This window comes from Barbus barbus (genome assembly GCF_936440315.1).
Source record: "Barbus barbus genome assembly, chromosome: 34".
Taxonomy (NCBI): domain Eukaryota; kingdom Metazoa; phylum Chordata; class Actinopteri; order Cypriniformes; family Cyprinidae; genus Barbus; species Barbus barbus.
In genome coordinates, this window is record NC_136762.1 from 8388812 (window position 1) to 8415128 (window position 26317).

Genomic DNA, 26317 nt, shown 5'->3' on the forward strand with positions numbered 1-26317 from the left:
TGTGTGTGTGTGTGTGTGTGTGTGTGTGTGTGTGTGTGTGTGTGTGTGTGTGTGTGTGTGTGTAAAAAAAAAAAAAGCATAACTAATGTGTTGAAACGGCTAATAATAAAATGTGACATTCTGTAGTTTAGTTTGGAGTTCTTGACTCCACAGCCAACAGAGCAATTTTGTCTTTACTCTTCCAATACTTATGGAGGGCACTGTATGTAACTTATACATAACTTTGCCTCAGCAAACGCTCCTTTTTAAGCCACATTCATCAAAGATCAATTTCGATCTTCTCAATCTTTTTTTCAGTGCTTACTTAAGAGGATAACATTGCATAGTCCATTTGAACTGAAGTGCAGAGATCGATGGAGAGGCACATAACACTGCAGTCACAGTGGCCTCATATGACATTTATAAGTTACAGAGATAACTACAGAGATGGGTGGTGATGGCGCAGTGGATAAGACACATGCCTTTGGTGTGAGAGACCCGGGTTCGAATCCACTGTGAGACACCAATGTGTCCCTGAGCAAGACACTTAACCCCCTAGTTGCTCCAGAGGCGTGCGACCTCTGACATATATAGCAATTGTAAGTCGCTTTGGATAAAAGCGTCAGCTAAATGAATAAAAATGTAAAAAATGTAAGTCTGTGTTGTTCCTTTGCACAAGGACATATAAACAACTTAATACCGCAGTCTGAAAGGTTAAATCTCATTTAATTATCTTCAGCCTCTAAGTGCAAAGAAAGCTTCATGCAGATTTGAACAAGGCATATAATTGAGTCTGTTTTGAAAGAAAACCCACAAAGCTGTGTCCTTAGAGAGCTGCTCAGCCATATATCATCTCAATAGTGCCTGAAAATCAAGTTTTATACACATAAAGGGGATTGATTTATTTGAAGAGAAGACCGTGAAGTTAGTAAAAGTTTTAAACCCACAGATGCTCACAAATAGAATTAACTTTCATGCTGTCTTCTGGGTTTTCAACTAGGATTCATGTGATTGTTTTAGCCGTTCCCAACCCATCTGATAAGGGTGTTCATATCAATGGTTGAGAATTTCTTATCATGAAACTTGGGTCTGTCAAATTTTTATACAGTTCTGAACCTTTTGACAGCAACAGAGAGAGATCAATACCACTTTAAAATGCTGTAACAGAATCTAAGTTAAATATACATTTTTAAAAGGTTAGAAACTTTGAGGACTAAAATGTCAAGCTCTGAATGAACTTCTCTGAAATGCAATTGAATCCACCTGGACTCCTCACACAAACGATGACTTCACTAACTATTTTACATGTATTAATGCTAAATTTGATGGTTGCTTTTTGCCCTAGAATCCACAGTGTTCATTCCATTGGCCACATACTCGATTGAGGAAGATATTGGAGAACTTCTGATTCCTGTGCGAAGATCTGGAGATGTCAGTCAAGAGCTCATGGTTGTTTGCTTCACACAACAAGGTGAGTTATAATAGAAGATTAACTTAAAGGTATTCCCATTTCTTACAAACCAAATCAAACTTCATGAATTTAAACTTTCAAGCTCAGGAGATTTCTTCAACTACATTTTTTAAAATTTAAGTGGCGTTTATCCCAGACTAAACCCGTGAGATTCAATTTGAATGCTCACAACTTCCTCTAATCTTCCCTTTATTCTCATTCGTGCAGGTACAGCCAAGGGCACGGTTCCCACCATGGTGCTTTCCTATTCTGACTACATTTCTCGACCCGAGGAACACCACAGCGTGCTGCGTTTCGATAAGGGTGAGACGGAGAAAAACTGTCGTGTGGTCGTCATCGATGACTCACTCTACGAGCCAGAGGAAAGCTTTAATGTCACCCTCAGCATGCCCATGGGTGGCCGTCTGGGTCAGGAGTTCCCCACCACCAGGATCACCATCCTGCCTGATGCAGATGACGGTAAGATGCTTCACTGTGCTGGATGTGTTAGACTTGTTTGGTATTTATATATAAGTTTTGTAATGTTTCACCAAGAGAACAAGTATAGTTTGAGTTTGATGATCAGAGGATTTAAAAAATGAGGCAAATTATCCAGTGGGATTCAGTTCTGCTGTGCATAGTGGAAAATATAATTGCAAGAGTTTGCAACAGTTGCAGGACTTTTTGAGTGGGATTTAACTTAATCGAGAGTGTTTTGGACTGTTTAAGTAATGCACATAGAAGACTGGAATATTCTTAATCTTGAAATATTTATGAGCTTTCTGAAGTTTTTCAGGCAGGTAATCATATAAAACAAACTATTCTTTTAAGCACTTGCAGGCTAAGAGACGCTTGAAAACATTTTCTTGACAGGTGCTTCCATTCGAGGCTGCAGCTTGGGAAGCTGTCGGAGGCTTTGTTTTAACACAGTCCCGTAGTGATCTAGCTCAGAAATTTCAAGGCAAGATCACACCGAATGTTTAATCTAAATGCATAGGATTTATTGAACACCACAGCAAACCTTGAAATGATTTTCCAGCCATAATTCATGAAGTATGAAAGCAAAGAATGGTGGAGTCTCACTTTAAAGTGGGGAGAATGGATTATTTTATCTGTAGAGAGATAGTATTATTCCAATGTGGTGTTGTGGATTTCTTTCTTTCTTTGTGTGCCTGAAAGAGCCACCTGTCTAAACCTTTCAGAGTGAAGTTTATCTTGAAAAAAATTATTTGTGGGAAAATTGTGATTCAATTATCATTATTTGAAAATGTAATTGAATTCTAATAGGAAACAATCAATGGGTTATTAAAAAATTAAGTAGACTTAAATTTTATATATAAAAAAGTAATAATGAAATTTGGCTTTTCCCCTTTTATAGACCTAGTAATAATTTTAAGAAATTTTAGAAAATCTTCAAATAAAATTAAAATAATCGACTTGGATGTTGCTCAAAACATGTATTTTCTTTTTCATACAATGGAATTGATCAAACATAATAAAATTGACTGACTTTTATAATAATACTAAATCCTAAATACTAAATAGTTTTAATGATAAACAAAACAACAGATCCGGTCATGTATATTTTGTCCTTAAGCCTTTTTAAGGTTTGGTTTTATCTAATACAACTTTAAATGTACATCAAAAACAGGGCTATCCATTATGAAGCTGAAAGCTTCATGTCTACGGGTACACATGTGCATCTGTGCCCCAGAAAGCACCTTATCGCTCATCTCCAGGCATAGTTACTGGTGCTGTTCTCCATCATATCTCCCCACGGTGAGCAACACCTCCGGGCCTCCCCTCCTCTCACAGCTGCCCGGCTATCTCCTGAGACCAATGCTTATCCTGCACAGGCAGAGTAGACTGGAAGTAAAAGATCCAACCAAACCGCTGATTTTTTAATTTTTACCTACATGAAACTCAGATTCTGCTGAGAAGAAGGAGCCCTCCAGTTTGTGGGAGGTCTGAAATCTATTTGCATTTACACACACACACACATAAGCCAGAAGAAAAATCTTTGGTGAATTAATTTTATTCAGTTTGCTTTTGATGTGGAACAAAGTTTGAAGTAATTTGATTTTATACAAGCAAATATTTCATTAAAAATCTCATGGAAAACAAAACGTTGGGGAAATCAGATGATGGACAGTTTATAGATTTAAGCTCTCTTATCTCTTGGCAATTGAATCATAGATAGATTTCGTTTATTACTATTTATGGCAGGGTTCTATGGTGGTGAAAGTGTCCTTCTTGTTAGAGGACAGGGGTTACATGCTTGAAATTCCCAACAGTTGGTCACTGCGATGTAATTTAAAACGTTACGTGTCGAAACGCTCAGCTCTAGAGGCGTCAGCACAACTGTGCTGCCACATTGATGTCTCTGTCAAGTTTTTTTATGAGGGTGGACTTCATGGAATATTTTTCAATCTGTAACCCAGTCCAGAATGTCACCGAAACCATTCCAAATGTCAGGAAAGTGAAATACTGACAGGAAACATTTGGAGATCAAGTGGCTGGAAAAGTGATGGTTTCATTCATGGTTCCATTTACTGACTTTAGGTGATAATTCGCTATGTCTGCAGATAGATAGATAGATAGATAGATAGATAGATAGATAGATAGATAGATAGATAGATAGATAGATAGATAGATAGATAGATAGATAGATAGATACTTATTTATTAATTTAGGTCAGATTTTCAGTTTCACAAGTCTCTGGTAATGTTTGAGCTTACTGAAATAGGACAAAAGATGTTTTGTATAGCACTTTCTTTAGTTTTACCTCAGCTCTTGATTTTCAAGGTGAGGTAAATGACAATTGGAAGCCTCTTACGCATATCAGTTCGCAGGTTGATCCTATTTCTTGCACAGGGTGGAGGACAGCACTGCTGTGTAGAAACTGGCTTTGTTTGCATCTTCATTGTCATCTTGTTTTCCAGTCCAGATTCTTGGCTGATGTCAAGAATTTCAGCAAGGAGGAGTAAAAAAAAAAAAAAAAAAAGGAGAGAAAGAGAGAAAATGTTGCTTGGAGCTACTGTCTGACAGCAGTGCCGGTTCACTTTTGCAAATGACGCATACACCTGAAACCTGATCGAGAGTTTTTAGAAAAGACAGCACTGTGTCAGCTTATTGAGTGCCACCTACTTAGAGTCCTCAGAGCATGCACAGACAGCAACAACACCTGGTAAAAATAGTCTGCTTAGACTGGACTTTACTACAGTGAGTTAAAGATTTTCATCAAAACAAAAGTTTGTTGTAACAAATTAGCAAGCTTTTTCTGTTGTTGTTTTTTTCTTTTATTTATATGGATGGATGGAAATGTGGACGGACGGACGGACAGACAAAGACAGACAGACAGACAGACAGACAGACAGACAGACAGACAGACAGACAGACAGACAGACAGACAGACAGATAGATAGATAGATAGATAGATAGATAGATAGATAGATAGATAGATAGATAGATAGATAGATAGATAGATAGATAGATAGATAGATAGAGACAGGTTGAGACTTTCTGTTGATTCCTAAACCTAACTCTCATGCAAACCTTTTCAGGTTTTACTCTCCTTATATTTGGTTTTCACATGTCTTCTGTAATTGTATTGGTAACAAGAATCAGCTGGCAACGTCATATTTAGGAAATTTGTGTGTTGATAATGAGTGCAGTGGGACGTGTTCTTGCACGCTGTGGTAACTGCCTCTGGATACAGCAAAAATAACCCTTGCATGCATCGAGGAAGAACCACATTTGAGTTATTGTAACTGTAAAACAAAGAGGATACTTGTACCTCAAGATCAGGCTCACTAATATACTGCTTGATGTCAGGCTGTGAATATGTGCTGGGCTAATAACGCTATGATTATGGACCACTTGGAGAAAGAGATGTGAAGGGAGAATCCAGAAAGAGAAAAATGAGCGTAGGTGGCTGTCTGTCTGGAGCCTATTATTAAGATCCAGTCTTCTGATTCTGGGTCAGCCTGGAGGAGACGAGGCAGATGTCCTGTGGAGAAGCTGGTGATTGAAGGGAATTGTTAGGCCACATTTCTTTTGTCGTCTGTTTGTTGATTCCTGGCTATACATTAATTGAAGAAATATTTTGTCAACAATAACAAAGATTATGCTTTAAGGAAAAATTTAAATGGATAGTTGTTTTTGGCTTTATTTTATTTATTTTTTCATTTAAATGTTAAGTTTTGAAATGTTGTATGCATTTGTCATTTTTATTTAATTTCTTTATTTTTAAAATGTGTATTGGTAAATACACTAAATCACTAAATAATAATAATAATAATATAGTACTATACATACTACAGTATATATAGAGAGAGAGAGAGAGAGAGAGAGAAGAGTGTATTTTATAGTTATATAGTTTTATATTGTGTCTGAAAGTACATGTTTTGAATTTATATATAAAAATTTATTTTATTTTTCAAAAAAAAAAAAAATTATATCAGGGTGATACAATTGTTCTGCTATCAAAAGCCGCAATAAAAGAAGAAAATTCTTGAAAAATAAAAACTAGATTGTCTGCAAATGCATTTAGATGTTGTTTGTTTGTTTGTTTGATAACTGCATTTTTATTTATACATTTTAAAATAAGTAAAGGAAAATGTTACTTTTTTATCATGGCCATTTCTTTAAGGCAAAACATTTTGAAACAAATCTCTCCCTCTGCTGATGAAACATTTACGGTCTGCATTGTGCGCGAGAAGAATCAGCAAACAGAATTCTGAAGCATAATTTTGATGTGCGAATTGATGTACAGTTATTATGAGAAATTCGTCGGAGAGAAAACATTGACAAAAAAAAATCAAATAAACTGCCATGGGTGGGCGTTATACATTAAACAATATTTTAAAAATAAGAAATATTTCATGGTTATAAAAATCATACTCTTCTTTGATTACATTTCCCTGGCTTTTGATTACATTTACTTTGGCTTTTTCCACCTGGAGGTTTAATTACAGTGAGTTGAAATGAGGTGAGAGGAAGCTGTGCGTTAATGTCTCCTGGGTCCGTCCTTGTGAAAGCTTTGCTGGCTGGAGTTACTTCGAAGAGCAGCTTTTGACCAAAGTTGTCAACCGTGAAGTGAAGTAGAATACAGTTAAGAGTGAGTGTCAGAGCATACTATAGTGTTCAGGCCAGATCATTCAAGTTTTGATAATGATAATGCATTAGCGTACCAGTCTGGAGTTCCTATAAAGGAAAGAAAACCCTCAGTAGTCAAATTTAGCCCACTAGCACAATGGCAGCCTGCCACATGGGTAACCTAATCCACTCAGTGAAGCGCCTCAGTTTGGGTTTGGGTCGTGTAGGAGCCAATGGTTTGCTTTTCAGTTAATGGACTGTGGTGCTTTGAAGCTCACTGTTTGTCCCTTTTACAAATGATCCTTATCTGATTGTGGAAGCAGCGAGACACACCAAAGCGTACCCACACAACAAGCCAAACCAAAGCACTCATTTCATATCACCTTCCGATCGCTCACAGTACTTTGTGTCTCTGTAGGGACAGGCGCTGGCAGTGCCAAGGCACATCATGCAATTATATTTAATGTGTCTCCAAGATGTAGATAAAGCTAGAGATAACTGCCTCTCTGTTTTTCTGAAGTGTGCACTTTATAATGGGATTTTCACCACATGAATAATTTAGCCTTATTTTCGCCCTTGGACTCAAACCTCTAGGCAGTGCCTAAAGATGTATTTGCCCCTCGAGAGCTTTAACACAACTTCACACGAACGTAACGTGCGTTTTATTGCAGGTAAAACATGTCGACTTTGTGACTTTGTTAAGTTTAGCCTTTGATCATTAATGAAAGTTGGTAATTTAGGAGTTTCAGCGCATTAAACAGGAAACACAATATAATTACTTTTGCTCTTACTTAGGCAGTATGCATTGGGACGGCAAGTTTGGAATAGAAAAGCAAGTTTGGGTTATATATAGTTTCTATTTCGATATATGTGACTGTGGCTGTGAAAACCCAGCTAAAGTTATTTTTTGTGATGTACTGTTATCTACATAAAATCATCCTTCATACGGTAAAGAAGGTATAATGTATCATTCTGTGAAAATGTAGCCTTGAAATCAAACTTTGATGCTTGTTATCTCATAATTAGATTTTAGCCTGGATTTCACAGACAGAGTCACATTGTCACGGCCTCTGGGCTGTGCACATACAAAAGTGTCACGACGATGAAGAGCGCACGCACGCACGCGCACGCACGCACGCACGCACACACTAACTGACAAAACTAGAATGGACAGGAACTAATATAGGGCAGATAACGAGGGGTAGACAGGTGGACACAATGAAGGTGATTAACTAATAATTAGACAATGACTTAATGAGAAAAGGAACAGAACCAAATTTGGGCAAACAGGAACTAAACCAAAGCAGAAGACAGAAACTGAATGAAAAGCACAACAAAAGAGTTCAGGGATGTGACAGTTCGCCCCCCTCCCGGAAGGCACATCCTCGCGCCGTGGAGACTTGGGAGGGACTTAGGAGGAGGATAAAGGAGTGGATGTGGGATGGTGACAGGCTGGCAAGAAGGCAGGCAGATATCACTGGAGGAGGTTCGGGCGCAGGACGGACACCCAGGAGGAGAATGAATAATAGAGTCCAGGGTTGGGACGACGGAGGGAGGAGCCAGAGAGGGTCATATGGAGGGAGGAGCCAGGGAGAAGACAGGCAGGAGCAGGAGGAGCCAGGCGGGACCCAGGCCATAGTCATGATGGTGGCCCATGGAGGAGCCGACGGAGGGAGGAGCCATGGTTGAGGAATGGCCGCTGACTCCAGAGGGCTGACCAATGGTGGCGGAGCAAGTGGAGGTGGAGCCCAAGGTGGCGACAGAGAGCCGAAGAGCCAGGATGAAGCATAGGATCAAGGCGAAGCCGGAGGCTTCGGTGACCGAGGTGTAGGCGGAGATCCGGAAGGCCGCGGTGGAGCCGGAGCGACAGAGGACTGAGGTGGAGCTGGAGGGAAGGAGGAGCCCAACGGAGCCAGAGGGACGGAAGGATGGAGCAAAGCTGAAGGAGTGCAGTCCCGAGGTGGAGGTAGGGGGACGACTGACCAAGGCAGAGCCGGAGCGGAGTTGGTGGACTGACAGGCTCCAGTGGAGACGAGGGAGCTGTCAAGCCGCTGGGTCGCTGGACCAAGGCGGAGTCTGGGCCTCGGAGGCTGAAGGCGGAGTCGAGGGATCCTCCAGGCTCAACGCCAATGGAGCTAGAGATGGGCATACCAGCGGCAATCCCACGCCACATATGGTGAGCTGAGGGTGAGTAGAGAGGCTGACGAAATCCAGCGATGGTGTTGAGAAAGGGAACAGGTTTATGAGAGGCAGTGGGAGAGGGAGGTTGGGTGGGATATATTGCCAATCCGACAGTTCAGATGAAGACTGAGTGAAGAGTATTTCCGTATCAAAGTCAATTAACAGTCCAGAGTCCAGTGTTAGCTCACCCTCAGCGGTGGCAGAGTGGGCGGTGCTTTCCATAGCCCCCGTGATCTCCACAGCTTTATCCATCATTGCTTGTGCTGTCGGCTCTCGCACCTGGTCAGACAGTTGGGGCTTAGGCTCTGGGGCGATCGTCAGCTCTGTCGCTCCTGATGGCGATGGCGTAACGACTGCGGCAGGCTCTGGCTCTGTGGTGGGCTCTGGCAGCTCCGCGCCGTGGAGTGGAAGTTGACTGCAATACACCAGCACCTACTCGATGAAGGCGGCGAGGCTCTCTCGAGGACCATCCCTAGACAACTGCTGTCATGTAGTGGGCAAATATGGGCAAACAGGAGCTAAACCAAAGCAGAAGACAGAAACTGAATGAAAATCACAACAAAAGAGTTCAGGGGTGTGACATATTTTAAGAAATTAATTTATTTGTGTGTTGGCAAAGCTGAAATTTGGAAATCATTCTGATATGCTGATTTGGTGCTCAAGAAACATTTCCTGTTATTATCAATGTAGTTGTGTTGCTTAATATTTAAACTTTTTTTTTTTTTGACATTTTTAAGGGTTCTTTGATGGATAGAAAGTTTAAAATTAAAAATAAAAATCTTTTGTTACCTTATAAATGACTTTACTGTCACCTTTGATCAGTTTAATGCATTCCTGCTTTAAAAAAGTATAAATTTCTCTACAAATAATTAATAAAATATTTAATAATTATTAGAAAATCTTACTGACCCCAAAAAATGGTGTACATTTATTTTATTTTATTTTAAATACCTTAATGTGACATTACAAACTGTACAAACTTTATACTGTATAAATGGTTATACTGGTTATAAAACTGAGGATTTATTAATTTTTCAGGATACGTTTTAAACCAAAAATGAAATTCTGTTATACTTAATTGCCTTGCTTACCATGTTATACAAACTTGTGTCTTTATTTATTTTTTATTTATGGCAGGATGTCCAAGCTGCTCTGTTTATTCACGCTCATATTCTAAACATTCAAACGTGTCACTTACCGATCAGTCCCAAGACATGCCTTCAGCTGTCTAACCTGCCATAATGTGGCATGAGATATTTGTCAGAATTTTTCATGTTTCAGTGAACTCTTTTTGTCAGTCAAACAGTCTTCTCTGTCCCCATCAGTATTTTCCTGTTTCACTTTTCATGGTTGCTGAGTTCATAATGTAAGAGTTAGAGCTTGAATAACCCTTCAGTGGCAGGTAAAATCATTCAATAATGGGGGCCTAACAAAAGCTCAAATGTTGAAGTGGTTCTATTTTAAGCTTTTTAATGGAAAAAAGTGCAATGATAACAAACCCATCAGTAAACACCTTGCATGACCTCATCAGTACATTCCATCCTAATGCGTCAACAGTTCAGTGTTGGTTTAGGGGTAAAAATGAACTTGCTGTTTTTTTTATCACGTCGTCTGTGAGGCCTCCAAGCCACACAAGAATAAACGAGTGAAAAAGAGTCTCATCACACATATTGTTTGTTTTCCTTAGACTTAGATGCGCTTCCTACCGTGGACGCATAGCAGCTTAAACTCCCTCAACACCCTCAGTGTCTTACCCTCAATCAGATTCAGTACATGACACAGTGTCTTCCAAGAAAACACATTTGGAAGCTGAGTGTGACATAGACCTTTCAGCAGCAGATAGGGTGTTAGCGAGCTATGAACAAGGATTCGTCAGTGGATTCTAAGTCGGGTAAAGTGTTAATTGCAGACAGACAGGTCCATGCTTGCCCGTCTATCTCCACATCCCCCGTACCTTCTGTTAAAGCCACCTCAGACCACCTCCTCACTCTTAAAAAGACAGTTCACCCAACTGAAATGAAAATTCTGTCACTTGTATGACTTTATTTTCTGGAACACAAAGATATTTTGAAAAATATATGTCTTAAAGGGATAGTTCACCCAAGAATAAAAAATATTTTACTAAACTTAATTTTGTTACAAGCTTGTATGAATTTCTTTCTTATGTGGAACACAAAAGCTATTTTGAAAATAAATTAATAATAAATAATCCATATTAATATAAAGTCAGTGTTGTTTTGGACCCCACTGACTTTCATTATATGGACAAAAACAGTTTTTCCTTCAGTGTTATGACTAGTGTTATTTTAATATCATTGATATACTATTATAGTATTGTGTATAGTTTATTTCTATATTTTAATTTTAGTTTTAATATTGTTTTGTTGTTGTTTTTTATCAGTTTTTGGAGTTTTTTTGTGAATGTCCATATGGTTTTTCAAAGTTTTTATATCAGATTTTGATGTACAAATGTTACATTTGGCAACTCAAATGATTTTATTTAATTTTTTTACATTTATTTCATGTAACAGAATTTGTATGGCTTTTATAATGTTAGTTTGAGTTAACTACACGTTGGTTAAATTAATGATCATTTGGTGATCAAACTTCCATCTTGTAAATTATTCCCTCAATAAAACATCTCTCTTTTTCGTTTAACAGCCCCAGTGTTTTACTTTGGAGAAACTGAGTACCATGTGGATGAGAGTGATGGTTATGTCGAAGTCCGGGTTTGGAGAACAGGAAGTGACCTTTCCAAAACCGGAACTGTCACAGTACGGTCTCGAAAAACTGAGCCTGTTTCAGCCGAAGGTATGTATCAGACAGATTGCATATGTCAGTTCTCAGTTTTAAATGTGCAGACGCTTTCATATATAATTACTGTAAACATGCTCAGTTGATATAATACATTATCTAGCTTGTATTTCGAGAAATCTACACAGTGAGACAATAATATGTTGCTACAGGCCCCTCAGGCTTCAACAATAGACAGCGCCAGACGACAAGAGCCCATCCTATGATTTACTGACAAGATGTAAACACGACTAGGTCTTCAGTGGCTCTATCTAACATGATCTAGAAATACTAATGTTGTACAAACATCCACATGTACAGTCTTTTGAACACAGTCCAGAATGTTGAAAGCCTCTGTTTATGGGTTGTCTTCACACAATTTATTCGTAAACTCAAACTATTGACTGTCTGGTTCACGTTGTAGCTCATTCTGACCAGGAACAGTCCAGTCGTGTTCAACCACAGTTAATTTCATTCAACAGATTCAGTGAATTTGAAATCAGAGTCACCACAATAATAGGCCAGCATGTAACGAAGTGGCAGCTCATTCAAACAGTAGCACACACTGCAAAATACCTAGTGGAAAATAATTTCAGTTTATTCAGTAAAACATAAATAAATATACAATTTGTGAAGGTTAAAACAAATTTCATTAAAATCAAATTAAATTTGATTAAAACATGAAACAATTGGTCAGTTCTGCTCTTGAGAGAGGTTTATTTTCTATGAGAATTTATTTTTGTGCCATTGATATTTCTGGAATATTTTTTCCATTGCCTTACCAACATTCTGTAAACCTTAATATAGCTGGTGTGGACTACGTTGGGATTAGTAAGAACCTAGACTTTTCCCCGGGCGTCAACATGCAGACGTTCAAGGTTACAATCCTGGATGACCTGGGACAGCCGGTGCTGGAGGGGCCAGAGAAGTTTGAGCTGGTTCTCCGTATGCCAATGAACGGCATATTGGGTGAACCAGGAAAAGCTACAATCTACATCAATGACTCCATCTCAGATTGTGAGTGATCTTACACTAAACCATAAAAAAGCTAAATATAGTATAATTTTATTCATATTATCTTAGACAACAAAAAAACAAGAATTTTGATAAATAAGATAAATACATTTGTTTTTGTTTTTTAGTGCCCAAGGTGCAGTTCCGAGATCCTAAGTACGCAGGTAATGAGAATGATGGACAGATATATGCTATTGTGTACCGGAGTGGAGATTTGAGCTACAAGTCCAGTGTGCGGTGCTACAGCCGTCAAGGTTCGGCCCAAGTCATGATGGACTTCAACGAGAGGCCGAACACAGACATCTCCACCATTGTCTTTTTACCAGGTATTATTTTTGGATGTATTAAGAGTGTTTGTCTCTATAAAAGAGCTATAAAAAAAGTTTTATTTGGAAGGAAATCCAGTAATTCTTTCCCAATTTGAAGTGTTGACATTTTTACGCATACTAAACAAAAACTCCCTATTGATTGCTTGTGTAGGAGAGGTGGAGAAGCCTTGTGTCCTCATCCTCGTGGATGACACCGAACATGAGGAAGACGAGGAGCTGAGATTGGTGCTGGGAAGCCCCAAGAGCGAGTCACCATTTGGGGCCTCCATAGGGGCTCAGAATGAGACACTCATCAAGATAAAGGACGATGCTGACAGTAAGACTTTTATCTCCCACTTTCTCACATTTCTGTGCCCACTTGCAATTGCTGTTATCTGTCAGAGTCCTAGAAAATACTGTATTGAACTGTAAGGCAGTGTTTTTTAATCAGAAAAAAATGCAGATATTAAAGGCGTATAGAAGATGATAAAGACGAAAAACTTACAAAAAAGAATGCTTTATTTCACAATAAATATTTAAACAATTAAATGCACATATCTGCTAGATAACTCTCGTAAGATCAGGATAAATGTAATATGTCAACATTTATAGGCACAATATCAAATATATGGATTAAAATCTTATAGATCTGGACTGGAAGCTACAAAACTCTCAATTTGATTTCATGTGATCTTTAATCATCTTTCTGCCTAAGGTGATTGGTCCATATCAACCCCGAGTGAAGTGATATTTTGGTGCTGACATACATCTCTCCTTTCCCATGATCTTCTTTCCCCAGAGGCCATTATCAGGTTTGGAGCAACCAAGTTTAGTATCAGTGAACCCAGTGAGTCAGGGCAAATCTCAGTGGTGAGGATTCCGGTCCAGAGGACAGGAGACACATCCAAAGTGTCTGTGGTTCGGGTCCACACAAAGGATGGCTCGGCTTCCTCTGGAGAAGATTACCATCCCATCTCTGAAGGTGGGTTCAAACACAACATCATAGCATGGTTTTCAAAGACAGCTCTCTGGGGAATCTCACAAAACCTCCCAAGAACGTCTAGTCCATATATTACCCCATAAACATTATTTTTAACTAAAAAATATATTGCTCAAAGAACAATAAGCTTATTTTAGGACCATTTATTATTAATATTTTTATTTGACTATTTTAAAGTCTTTTTTTTGCATTATTTTTATACTATAAAAAGAAAAACATTTCCCTTCCACATTCACAGTATTGTTATATAAAATAATAAAAGTAAGAGGACAAGAATATACAAAAGAATAAGATAGATTAAAAATATAATTTTCATTAGTGTAACTTTTTTTATATACATCATAATAGTATTTGTATTATATTTACCTAATTTATGCTAATTTAAATATAACAAGTATACTACTGTTACTACTATAGTTATTTTACATTTACTTTATGCAGATTTAAATAAAAACATGTATAATTGTTAATTTATGCTGATTTAAAGTAAAAAAATATATATTTGTTTGTTTTTTTTACTCTAGTGTTGTTAAAAATGACTGCATTACAATATACAAAACTAAAGTATCTGAACATAATAAGTAATGAGAATTTGGGAAGAAAATGTCTTTAGTTTTTATAAAAAATAATGTTACAATGTGAGTAATTCTGATGGCCAAAAATAGCCTTTTTTTCTAAAAGAAAAATATAATTTCCTTTTTTTTTTTTTTTTGGTAGTGATGCATGAGCTGGACACATTTCTTCATGTTTCTTTTACATATATGTTGTGCCACACTGGTTATTTATCACACTTTAAAAAAGGCTTTGTAATGTACTGTACATATAGAATATCAAAATCAAACATGAAAATGACAATTTCCCAACTGCAGATGTGGAGTTTAAAGAAGGAGAGACTGAGCACATCGTGGAGGTGGAAATTCTGTTTGATGGTGTAAGAGAGATGAGAGAGGCCTTCACTGTCCACCTCAAACCTGATGAGAACATGGTAGCAGAGATTCAGGTACTCCAAAATATGCCAAAAAATGACTTTGTATAATCAGTAGTATTATACCTGTTGAAGGATTCACACTGTGTTCATTATATCTTCTTTTCCAAATCTCCAGGTCAGCAAAGCCATCATCTACATTGAAGAGACGAACAGTATGGCCGATGTGACCTTCCCCGCGGTGCCTGTGGTGGTGTCTCTGTTGCAGTATGATGATACAAGCAGCACTAGAGATTCTCAGCCGGTCGCAGGATATCCTGTAGTCTGTGTGACGGTAGGTTCACTGCACAGGCAAAAAAAGAGTGAAAAATAGTGAATTTAGACACAGTAAAGGTATGTAAACTTGCTTACCAAAAATAAACTAAATATAAAATAAACAAAAAACTCTGTTTAAACACTATCTGATTTGTATTTATTTATTATATATATATCATATATGTATTTTAGTCGTGCAACCCCAAGTATCCTGACTTTGACCGGACGGGCTCCATCTGTGTTGCTGAGCACATCAATAATACCCTGACCCGGTATCGCTGGCTGGTCAGTGCCCCGACAGGACCTGACGGTGTGACCAGCCCCATGAAGGAAGTGGATTTTGACACCTTCTTCACCTCCTCCAAAATGATCACATTAGACTCAGTGTATTTCCAGGCAGGCTCGCGTGTGCAGTGTGCAGCCCGGGCTGTCAACTCCAATGGGGATGAAGGCCTGGAGCTCACCAGCCCCATAGTCTCCATCAGCCAGGAAGACGGTGAGTTTTTGGCATTACAGATTTAACTCTGATATTGAGCCTAATCTCACGACGAAAACATACCTGTGGGAGCTTTTTTGCAAGATGCAAAATGTGTAGCACCATGTACGTCTCGTGATGTTTTTGATGTGAAATGTCCACTGAGTGACACTAAAAGAGTGTTCATTTTTCCGTGATTTTTTTTTTGCTATGCTATTTTTCAGGACTGTTATCATTTTCACAGCTACTTTTTTGATAGTAATCTGTATGATAATATTTTAAAGTTTTTTTTTTTCTTGTCATTTTACCCAAAGTCCACTTATGTTAGTCATGTTCAGGATTTCTTTCAAATGTTTAATTCATAATTCACACACAATAATCAGATCAAGTTCCCAATGGATTGAAGTTAATACTGCCTTAACAATTTTCTGATTGAGTATACTATTTCACTTGGGTCACTATTGGGTCAAATTGGGTTGTTAACTTAACAGAGTTTCTCCTAATGAATCGATACAGCTCCTATTAACTGCTGCGGTTTAATTTTTGTTTTCCTTTTGTCATCAGGTATGTGCCAGCCTCGGGTTGTTGGCACAGTTGGAGCTGAGCCTTTCTCTGCCAGGCTGCGCTACACTGGAGCAGAAGATCCAGACCACCCAAACCTCATTAAACTGACTGTTACCATGCCCCATATTGACGGTCAGTGCACCTTCACACCAATTTGACCATAGTGAAAGGCAGATTTGGCTGCATGCAGATTAATTATAAAATTAGAAAAGATTAAAAAATGCTTTTCACTTTCTGTGTCAGATCAGATACATACATGTTACATCATTCTCCTCATTCCCTTTGATAGGAATGTTACCTGTAGTCTCCACTCGGCCGCTCTCCAACTTTGAGCTAACCCTGAGTCCAGACGGTATGCGTGTAGGAAACCATCGCTGCTCTAACCTGCTGGACTACACAGAGGTGCGGACACGCTACGGCTTCATCACAGATGCCACCCGCAATCCGGATGCCATCGGCGGGACTGCGCCCTACCAGTACAGCACAACCCTCAGGGGCCAAAGCACCCTACGATTCTACCGAAACCTGCACCTGGAGGCCTGCTTGTGGGAGTTTGTCAGCTACTATGACATGTCTGAACTGCTCAACGATTGCGGAGGGATCATCGGGACTGATGGACAGGTGAAGAAAGAGGAATCTGTTTTTTGTTTTTTTTCTATTTACATGCCGTGCCTTTAGCATCAGCCAAATAAGAAGTTATAGTATAGACACAAAGGATTTTTCTTTTTACATTTTTGAATAAAATGATTACTTATTGGACAAGGACATATTAAATTGATCAAAAGTGAAAGTAAAGAGTTTAATAATATCGCAAACGTTTTCTACAAAACTCTAACAGTGCAGCTCTTTTCATCTGTGATGATGCTAAGAATGCAGCAAATCAGCATATTAGAATGATTTTTGAAGGATCATGTGACACTGAAGACTGGAGTAATGGCTGAAAATTCAAAAGGCATAAATTACCCTCTAAAATATAATCAAATAGATAAGTTATTTTAAATTGTAATAATATTTCATAATATTACTGTTTTACTGTAGTTTTAATCAAATAAATGCAGCCTTGGTGAGTTTAAGAGGCTCCATTAAAACATTTGAAAAATCTTACTGACTCCAACTTTTGAAAGGAAGTTTAAAATGTTTTGTGCCCTTAAAAGGGGTTAACATGTCCTTGTCTCTCTTTTGTTTTGGTTCAGTGTCAGTTTAGGAATTTATTAAATCGTTTTAAGGTTTAGCCTCCAGCACTTGATATATGGATTCCCAGTCTTTGCCAAGCCTTTAAAGAAAATACTTTTTTCACAGTTGTGAGATCACATCAATCTATTACACTGTGGCTGACCGTGTTAAAGGCATTTGCTTTATGTACCTCTAGTCCTCCTTTAAGCCGCTCACTATTTGTCTTTCGCCCACAATGAGTCAACACTGACCTTTGGATCATAAAAAGCATCTTGTTTTTTCTGTCCCCCCTTTTAAATCCTCTAGCTATAAGAGTGTAGCCCTTTAAACAAGCTTTAGACAACTGTTTACATGCCTGTTTGAGCCAGTCGTTTGTCTTCACCATGGACACATGCTATGTTGGTGTACTGTGCAGTTAATTAAAGTGGACGAATGTCATTAAACAGAAATGGATGGGTGTACAGGCCACATTCAAGTTCAGTGAAGCTGATCGGTGAAGTTATCCAAAACATTTTCCTGGAGAGTTAGCAGTTGGCGGATAGCAGTTAAAGTCAAAGTAAACTGCCATTTTTAGCAAATTAATTAGCTAGTAAATTCAAGTTTACTACAAAGATTTTAGGATTTTCAGGAAACTTTACTATTAAAAGTTTGTGATTCTGACCGTAATTTTAAGAGTTTAAAGTTTTTGATTCAATCCATTAATGATCACTTTGTAGGATAAACTGAGTGTATGCAGAGTTTGCTTAAAACAAGAGCAACATCACAATCTTCTGGTGACACATATGTATATACAGTCATTCCAGATACACACAAGTATGGGCTTTTGCCCCTTTTTTTCCCCCTAATTAAGATTTTATGTATTTGTATATTAAAGTATATGTGACCCTGGACCACAAAACCAGTCTTAAGTCACTGGGGTATATTTGTAGCAATAGCCAAAAATACTGTATGGGTCAAAATTATAGATTTTTCTTTTATGCCAATAATCGTTAGGATATTAAGTAAAGATCATGTTCCATGAAGATATTTTGTACATTTCCTACCGTAAATATATCAAAACTTAATTTCTGGTTAGTAATATGCATTGCTAAAGACTTTATTTGGACAACTTTAAAGGCAAATTTCTCTACATTTTTATTGTTTTGCACCCTCAGATTCCAGATTTTCAAATAGTTGTATCTCGGCCAAATATCCTAAACATACATCAATGGAAAGATTATTTATTCAGCTTTCAGATGATGTATAAATCTCAATTTAAAAAAAATATGACTGGTTTTGTGGTCCAGGGTCACCTTTGTGTAATAATCATGAAGTTAAAAGTCTAGTTCCATTTTTTGGGAACCAAAAAATAACATTCTATGTAGGTTCTTTTTTTTTCTCTCTCTCTCTCTCTTTGGCAACAAACTAAAGAGAACCTATGTAGAAAATTCTCTAATAGTTATTTTTAGAATCTATTTTTATAACCACTAATCATTCTAAAAGCATATAATAACCCTGCATTGTTAGCTGGGTAGTTATTATATGCTGAAGTATTGACCTTTCTGTCGTGTGTAGGTGCTGAACCTGGTGCAGTCTTACGTGACCCTGCGTGTGCCCTTGCACGTGTCATACGTCTTCCACTCGCCCGTCGGCGCTGGTGGATGGCAGCACTTTGACCTGCAATCTGAGCTGCGTCTCACTTTTGTTTACGATACTGCCATCTTATGGAGAGATGGCATTGGTAGTCCACCAGAAGCTGAATTACAAGGCAAGACAGCGTTTATTTGAATGAAAAACACAGTGTAATAAATCTAGCAATATTTTTGGACTATTTTATATTATTTTTGCATAGTAGCCTACTTACAGCACTGTTTACAAGTTTTAGGGTCAGTAATTTTTTGCTTGTTTGTTTATGTTTTTGTAGTGAGCTTCTTATGTAGACAGACTTTTTAAAATCAGAAATACAGTAAAAAAAAACATTATGAATTATTTTCGCTGCTTTGTATTGAAATATATATTAAAATGTAATTTATTTATTTATAGGTGCCCTCTATCCTACAAGCATGCGCATCAATGAACAAGGCCGTTTGGTCGTGAACTTCCGTACAGAAGCACGTTTTCGGGGACTGTTTGTCACTGCACATTCAGGTGTGTTATTAAACATATTAAATATACTACAAGTACCTATAAATGATTTCATCTGGTTCTAGGAATTATTTTTAATTTGCTTTTTAGCTCATATCTTCATTATGTAATTGGATGAAACTCACAAACACTGTCAAGAAGTTTACTGCTCGTATTTCACTCAAAAATCTAAATAAACAAGAAATTATTTTTGAATAAAGAAAATTAATCTTATTTATGGAACCAGAAATTGTTTTGGACATTTTTATTACTAGATTTAAATTAAAATTGCAGTTATTTATACATTCATATTTAAATGTACAATACATACAATATGTCATGAATTTAATTTATGCTGAAAGTGTGTAAAAAAAAATAGTTGTAAACGTTTTTTTCCCTTAAAACAGTATTAATGCTAAATATATTATTTTAACATTTTTCATTCTTTTTTCATTTTTCTTATGCTTTTGGGGTGAAACATTTTTTTGTGATATTTGCCCATTTTTAGTATTAAGTAAATTTTCTGAAACCAGCTATGATGAGATAGTGTCTTGCATTCATAACAAATAATAACATTTGTGTCAACACAGCCTCCCCCATGACTTCCATGGTCATGTGTGCGGACCATCCTGGGCTGACCTTTAACCTTAGCTTGGTGAGAAGTGAGCCGACATACAACCAGCCGGTGCAGCAGTGGACCTTCAATTCTGACTTTGCTGTAAGTCTTTAGGGTGTCTGATTATGCCATTTTTCTTTGTTCAAAGCAAAATCTGCTCTTGATACTATATGTTCATGATTGGATTTGTCATTATTGGGTCCCTTTACTGTCTCGTCTGATACAGTAAGTGTTGAAATACTTTCCTGCAGGTGAGGGATTACTCAGGCACGTACACGGTGAAACTGGTTCCCTGCATGGCTCCTCCCGGTGTTGAGTACAGCTTCCGCCCCGTGTGCCACCCCAGAGAGCCAATTACCTTTGATCTGGACATACGATTCCAACAGGTCATCATTACTGAATCACAAGCACTCATCAAAGGAGTCATGGCAAAGGCTGCATAGCCGTGTGTGTGTGTGTGTGTGTGTGTGTGTGTGCAATTCTGTCAGAAAATGCAACCCTTCTCTCAGAAAATTGTTGCAGTTGCAAATGTTTGGGTACTCACATGTTTATTTATTTTTATTTTTTGCATTGGAACAACACAAAAAAACAGAAGAAAAGTCCAATCTTATACAATTCCACACAGAATCCAAAAAATGCACTGGACAAAATTATTGGCACTCTTAACTTAATATTTGGTAGCACCCCCTGTTGTACCCTGTGTCAGCTTGAATTTGTTTGGAAGTTAATCAGGGTTCTTTATCCACCATTCGAACAATCCTTCATTGTAATTTTTCATTAATGTTGCTCTTCCGTCCACATCCAGGGAGGTTAGCTACATGAGCTGTAAACCTCTTGATGATATTGCGCACAGTGGACACAGGAACATTAAGATCTCTGGAGATGGACTTGTAGCCTTGAGATTTTCCATGTTTTTCCACAATTTTTTCTCTCAAATCCACAGACAACTCTTTACAGTTTTTTCTTTTCACCATGCTCAGTGTGACACAACACAAAGGTTGAGTCAACTTTTCTCCATTTTAACTGGTTGCAAGTGTGATTACTATATTTGCCACACCTGTTACTTGCCACAGGTGTGTCTAAATACAAATTACAGGAACATCACGTTTGAAAAGCAATTGTTTCTTACAATTTTCACAAGGTGCCAATAATTTTGTCCAGTCCATTTGTATAACTATATTTGTACTGCCAACTTCAACTAAATTTCATTTATTTTGATTAATAAAGATTAGAGATGCACCGATGTATCGGTATCGGCCGATAAAATAAATTTATTTCACTATCGGCCATCGTGACCAGGTGAATCACCCGTAGTTCAAGCCAGCATTGCCAGATCCACAGTTTTTTCTCTATACCGAACATTTGTAGCACGCCTCGATCCATCCAATAATCACAAAGAGCTCTGTGCTTTTTTACTTCTGATAAGAAACAAACTCTCAGCTTTCAAATCCTGTACATTCTATCATGAAATACAAACAATGAATGCGGTTTTGACGCTTTTAAATGTGACGTGACAGATCGCTATTGCTCCTCAGTTCAAGTTCAAGTCTCTTCCTGTTTAATAAGTTATAGCGCAAAATACACATGAATGTACATAAGATGTTGCAGTATGGCTTACCAAAATGTATCATGTCTGTCTAATGTAATTGCTCAATCAGTGTTTCAACCTCTGAAAGATGCCAAATCAAACACTGTCTGTCTGTTGGTGGGCGTTATCCTGGAAGTTTCTCTGCCTGAGAAATACAAGGTGTGGCGTGTGAGCATGCGAACGGGTTGAAATGCGTGTGTCTCACGCCCAATGCGTGAGACTTGAGAGCCCTGTCATCAACTGTTGTTTTTTCAGCCGATCAGGTCGTTGTTGGTTGCTGGTGTCGCAGGTGGTTTCCAAACTCTTGATTTCTCCATGCCCTTTGTTTTTGCTAGAGCTCTAACTGACTTCCTCTTTTCTTTTAGCATCCAAATTGCTTGCTTTTCTCTCAAAGTCAGCTCCCTCGTCTTCATCCTGGTTTGTGTGTCATCATCGAATGCAAGATTCAGAATGCAGAACATTTACATTTACATTTAGTCATTTGGCAGACGATTTTATCCAAAGCGACTTACAATTGGGGAATACAAAAAGCGATTCATCTTGAAGAGGCAGTCAGACAGAGGAAGTGCTCGTAACACCAAGTCTCAGTCATTGTTCAAATAAGTACAAGCTAGTAGGTGGAGAGAAAGATAGAGGGAAAGTTTTTTTTTTTTTTTTTTTTTTTGAGTTTTTTTGAGTTTAGGATGAAGTCAAGTACTGCTGAAAGAGATGAGTTTGGTAAGAAGTAATGGATATAACTGATACGACACATTCCCTGCTTTTAATATCTGAAGAATTAATGCAACAGGACACAGCTGATCACTTAGAAAGACCTGTGAGGCCACTGTTCCAATACTTATGCTCACATCAGATAGAGGGATGAACTCTAAAAGTGCTGAACTTCTTAGCTGGTGAAACATCTATTTTTTGAATCACCCAATAATAAAATATGACATTCTGTAGTTTTGTCTCATATTCGTCTTTTAATCATATTTTTAAATGTCTTGACTCCACAGCCAACAGAGAAATTTTGTCTTTACTGTTCCAATACTTTTGGAGGGCACTGTATGTTTGAATAAATCTGGTATTAAGGTATCCACTGTTTAAAACTAAAACAAATGATTGAAATATGGATTCATTGTTATTCTTAATTTAAAAGCACAACAACAATAAAACAGTAGGCTACAATAGGAATAAGAAGGAATAAAGGAATAAGACGAGGCATGGCATAGGCTACACCAGAACGTTTAGCAAACACTGAGGAATCAAATAAATAAAGAACATTTAAAGAAAGCCTCCATAGCGTAACGTGAGATAAACAGCAAAGACAAAACCAACATGTTCACCTTCTCTGGTTTAAGAAGCAGTCTTTTATTTTACTTTCGCTGGAAAACCAAATCATCTGTCTCATCATTAATACGCGGCGAGTATTAACCAGGCTCTGCTCCCAAAAAACTCGCATTGAAAGCGCCTCTCTCACTCTCTTCACGTGATCAGAAATCTTAAGGCCAAAGTATACTTCGGCCGTCCGTGTCCACGCACCGTCCGCATTACGTCATTTTCATCATCAGGAGGGCTCGAGTACAACATCTCATACGCGAGGTGAATGTTGACAGAGCGCAGGTCAAGTAGGTGGTACTGCACATGTGTTGAGCTCATCTGTCCGCACTAATCCGTGGTTGAGTATACTTCAAAGCTGTGCGGACGCAGCTGTGCGGTGAAATTCAGTATCGGTGCATCTCTAATAAAGATATATATTACCTTCAAAAAATGTTTATATTTCAAAATCTAAGAAAATTCTAAAATTATACAATATATATTAATATTAATTATAATTTGCAAAACACAATCCCTTCGAAGGCCACTACTTAAATGAAGTATTAGCTTTAAGGCAGAAATCTAACATATTCCCAATTTTTCTAATCATGTTTGTGTTGTCTTTAGGTGAGTGATCCAGTGTCTGCAGAGTTCAGTCTTAACACACAAATGCTGCTGCTTTCAAAAAAGACTCTCTGGTTGTCAGACGGCTCCATGGGCTTTGCTCAGGAGAGTGATACGGCTTTCTCAGAGGGTAAAATGCTATGAACAACTCTTTATTTCTGTTTGATTATTTGAAAAATTACACCTGTCATTAATTTATGGCTGTTGCATTCTTTAGGAGATGTCATCTACGGCCGTGTAATGGTGGATCCCGTTCAAAATCTTGGAGACTCGTTCATCTGTAACATTGAGAAGGTGTTCCTGTGCACAGGGGCGGATGGATACATCCCAAAATACAACCCTGACAACTTTGAGTACGGCTGCCTAGCTGATTCACCGTCTCTTTTGTACCGATTTAAGATCATTGTAAGTATGAACACTGTAAATTGTAATATTGTAAGTTCACTCCACTTTTTTTTTAAATAGGCTCATTTTACAACTCCGCTAGAGTTAAACAGTTGAGTTTTACCATTTTTGAATCCATTCAGCCGATCTCTGGGTCTGGCGGTAGCACTTTTAGTTTAGCTTAGCATAGATCATTGAATCAGATTAGACCATTAGCATCTCACTCAAAAATGACCAAAGAGTTTCGATTTTTTTCCTATTTAAAACTTGACTCTTCTGTTGTTACATCGTGTACTAAGGCTACGTTCACACTGCGAGCCTTAGTGCTCAATTCTGATTTTTTTTCTCAGATCTGATTTTTTTTGTATAGCTGTTCACATTGTTGTTTTAAATGTGGCCAACATCAGATTTACAGTGTGAACAGATCATGGTTCTGAACTGCCCCGTATGCGCAAAAGAGCGATACAAACAGGGTTTCCAGATTTTCACAACCAAATCCGCCAATTGTTTCTCAAAACTAGTCCAAAACTAGCCCAATCATGTTCAGGGGGTAAATATCGCTTTAGTGGGGTTGCGTTAACCCACAAAGTTGAAAAACAACCTGTGGCAACAGTGGAAAAAGTAACCCAATTCCGCGTTGAAACTGTGGATTTGGCAACACTTGCGCAGCGCGCCATCATACAGAAGTAAACATGGAGGATATAATGTAAGCGATTATGCGGCAATATGAAAAAATAAAGACAAGGATGTGACGAAAGACAGCAGAGTTTTGAAACTTTTGATACAAGCCCTCATGTTTTGCTTGTGGAGTTGTCACTGTAATACATATGAGTTCTGACACATCACTGTACTTCCACTGACTACCTTTCACTACTATCTTGATAACTCTGGGTATGTAAAATCTTTTAAGTGTCTCTCGTCAGCGCGGAATTATGACGAATGTCGATCTAGAGTGACGTAAAAGCCTCATGAAATCCAACATGACCGTTCACATTGCGGTCGCATTGCAAAACATCTGACATGGATAGGATTTAGTACCACATATGGAAGTGGTACAAATCGGAATTGAAAAGATCAGATTCCATGCGGTTTGTGTTGTTCACACTGTCATGATAAAAACAGATCTGAGTCACGTGTGAGCAAAAAATCAGATTTGGGCCACATTTGCTTGCAGTGTGAACGTAGCCTAAGACTGACGGAAAATAAAAAGTTGCGATTTTCTAGGCCGATATGGCTAGGAACTATACTCTCATTCCGTCATAATAATCAAGGAACTTTGCTGCCGTACCATGGATGCTGCAGGCGCAATGATATTACGCAGCGCCTGAAAGTAGTCCCCAGCTAGGTAACTAGTTATGATATCGAAATTATGATATAGGAAAAATATCGAAATTCTTTGGTCATTTTTGAGCGAGATGCTAATGGTCTAATCTGATGCAATGATCTATGCTAAACTAAGCTAAAAGTGCTACCGCCAGACCCGGAGATTGGCTGAATGGATTCAAAAACAGTAAATCTCATCTGTTTAACTCTAGGGGAGTTGTAAAATGAGCCTATTTTCAAAAAAAGTGGAGTGTCCCTTTAATAAAGCCCAAACCTTGCATAAAAAGTTGGACAATATAGATTAGATGTCCAATATTATGGATTTAATAAAAAAAAAAAGCAAAAGGCAAATTTTGTAAACCGCAAAGCCACCAGGAAAATGTAAGAATTTAGGTAAAATTTTATTTCCATACTTAATTATAAAATGTGAAATTCTTGTTAAAAAAAGTTCATTAATATAAATCAATCTCTAAGTTGAAGTAAATTTTCTTAGACTCGAAAAACCACTTAGATGCTGTAGCATCAAAGAAATACATACAAACAGTTATACAAAGTTACAATTAATCATATTTAGGAAACTTTTGCAGACATACAATGAAATTAAACATAATAGCTGCAATCTAGATCTAGCTGACTCAGTGTTATTTTAGTATCTATAATTTATTGTTAGTGTTTTTCTTTATATATTTTCCGTTTTAAGTTTTAGCATTTTTAGTAATTTTGGTACTTCAACTTAAACTAAACTTTTTTTACTGTTGGTTTGGTAGGTAACTGAAAGAAATAAAATACATTTTAATGTTAAATATTTTTCATGTCAAGTAGATCTAACTTTTACATTAGCATGGAGAACATCCTTGTTTTTGCGCAGCACTCAGGATCATTAGGCAGTATAATGTAAAATTTTTAACTCATTCTGCTTTACAGGACAAAGCTCAGCCAGAAACTCAGGCGAGAACATTTGGCAGCATTAGTTTCAATGCTTTCCTCGCTGTAGACGATCCTCAAGCGTTGCCGCTGGTGAGGCAGCCGGGCTCTGATGGCTTTAGTTTGGATTCTACAGCTTTGTTTCAGGTAAGAGTGACATAACAGCTGCCAAATTAAGAAACATT

General features: G+C 37.8%; 1 protein-coding gene across 1 annotated transcript in view; it reads left to right on the forward strand.

Moving 5' to 3' along the window:
* The window catches only part of LOC306854198 (FRAS1-related extracellular matrix protein 2-like), a 78015-nt gene that overhangs the window by 50097 nt on the left and 1601 nt on the right, over window positions 1-26317 (forward strand). Inside the window, exons 5-23 of the mRNA XM_079392021.1 lie at window positions 1325-1450; window positions 1658-1909; window positions 11369-11518; window positions 12308-12517; window positions 12643-12840; window positions 12995-13159; window positions 13622-13804; window positions 14692-14822; window positions 14926-15081; window positions 15255-15558; window positions 16102-16233; window positions 16391-16722; window positions 18829-19021; window positions 19297-19401; window positions 19968-20095; window positions 20245-20379; window positions 23505-23631; window positions 23719-23906; window positions 26133-26279. Coding sequence (XP_079248147.1) covers window positions 1325-1450; window positions 1658-1909; window positions 11369-11518; window positions 12308-12517; window positions 12643-12840; window positions 12995-13159; window positions 13622-13804; window positions 14692-14822; window positions 14926-15081; window positions 15255-15558; window positions 16102-16233; window positions 16391-16722; window positions 18829-19021; window positions 19297-19401; window positions 19968-20095; window positions 20245-20379; window positions 23505-23631; window positions 23719-23906; window positions 26133-26279 — 3362 coding nt within the window. The remainder of the gene's footprint in view (window positions 1-1324; window positions 1451-1657; window positions 1910-11368; window positions 11519-12307; window positions 12518-12642; window positions 12841-12994; window positions 13160-13621; window positions 13805-14691; window positions 14823-14925; window positions 15082-15254; window positions 15559-16101; window positions 16234-16390; window positions 16723-18828; window positions 19022-19296; window positions 19402-19967; window positions 20096-20244; window positions 20380-23504; window positions 23632-23718; window positions 23907-26132; window positions 26280-26317) is intronic.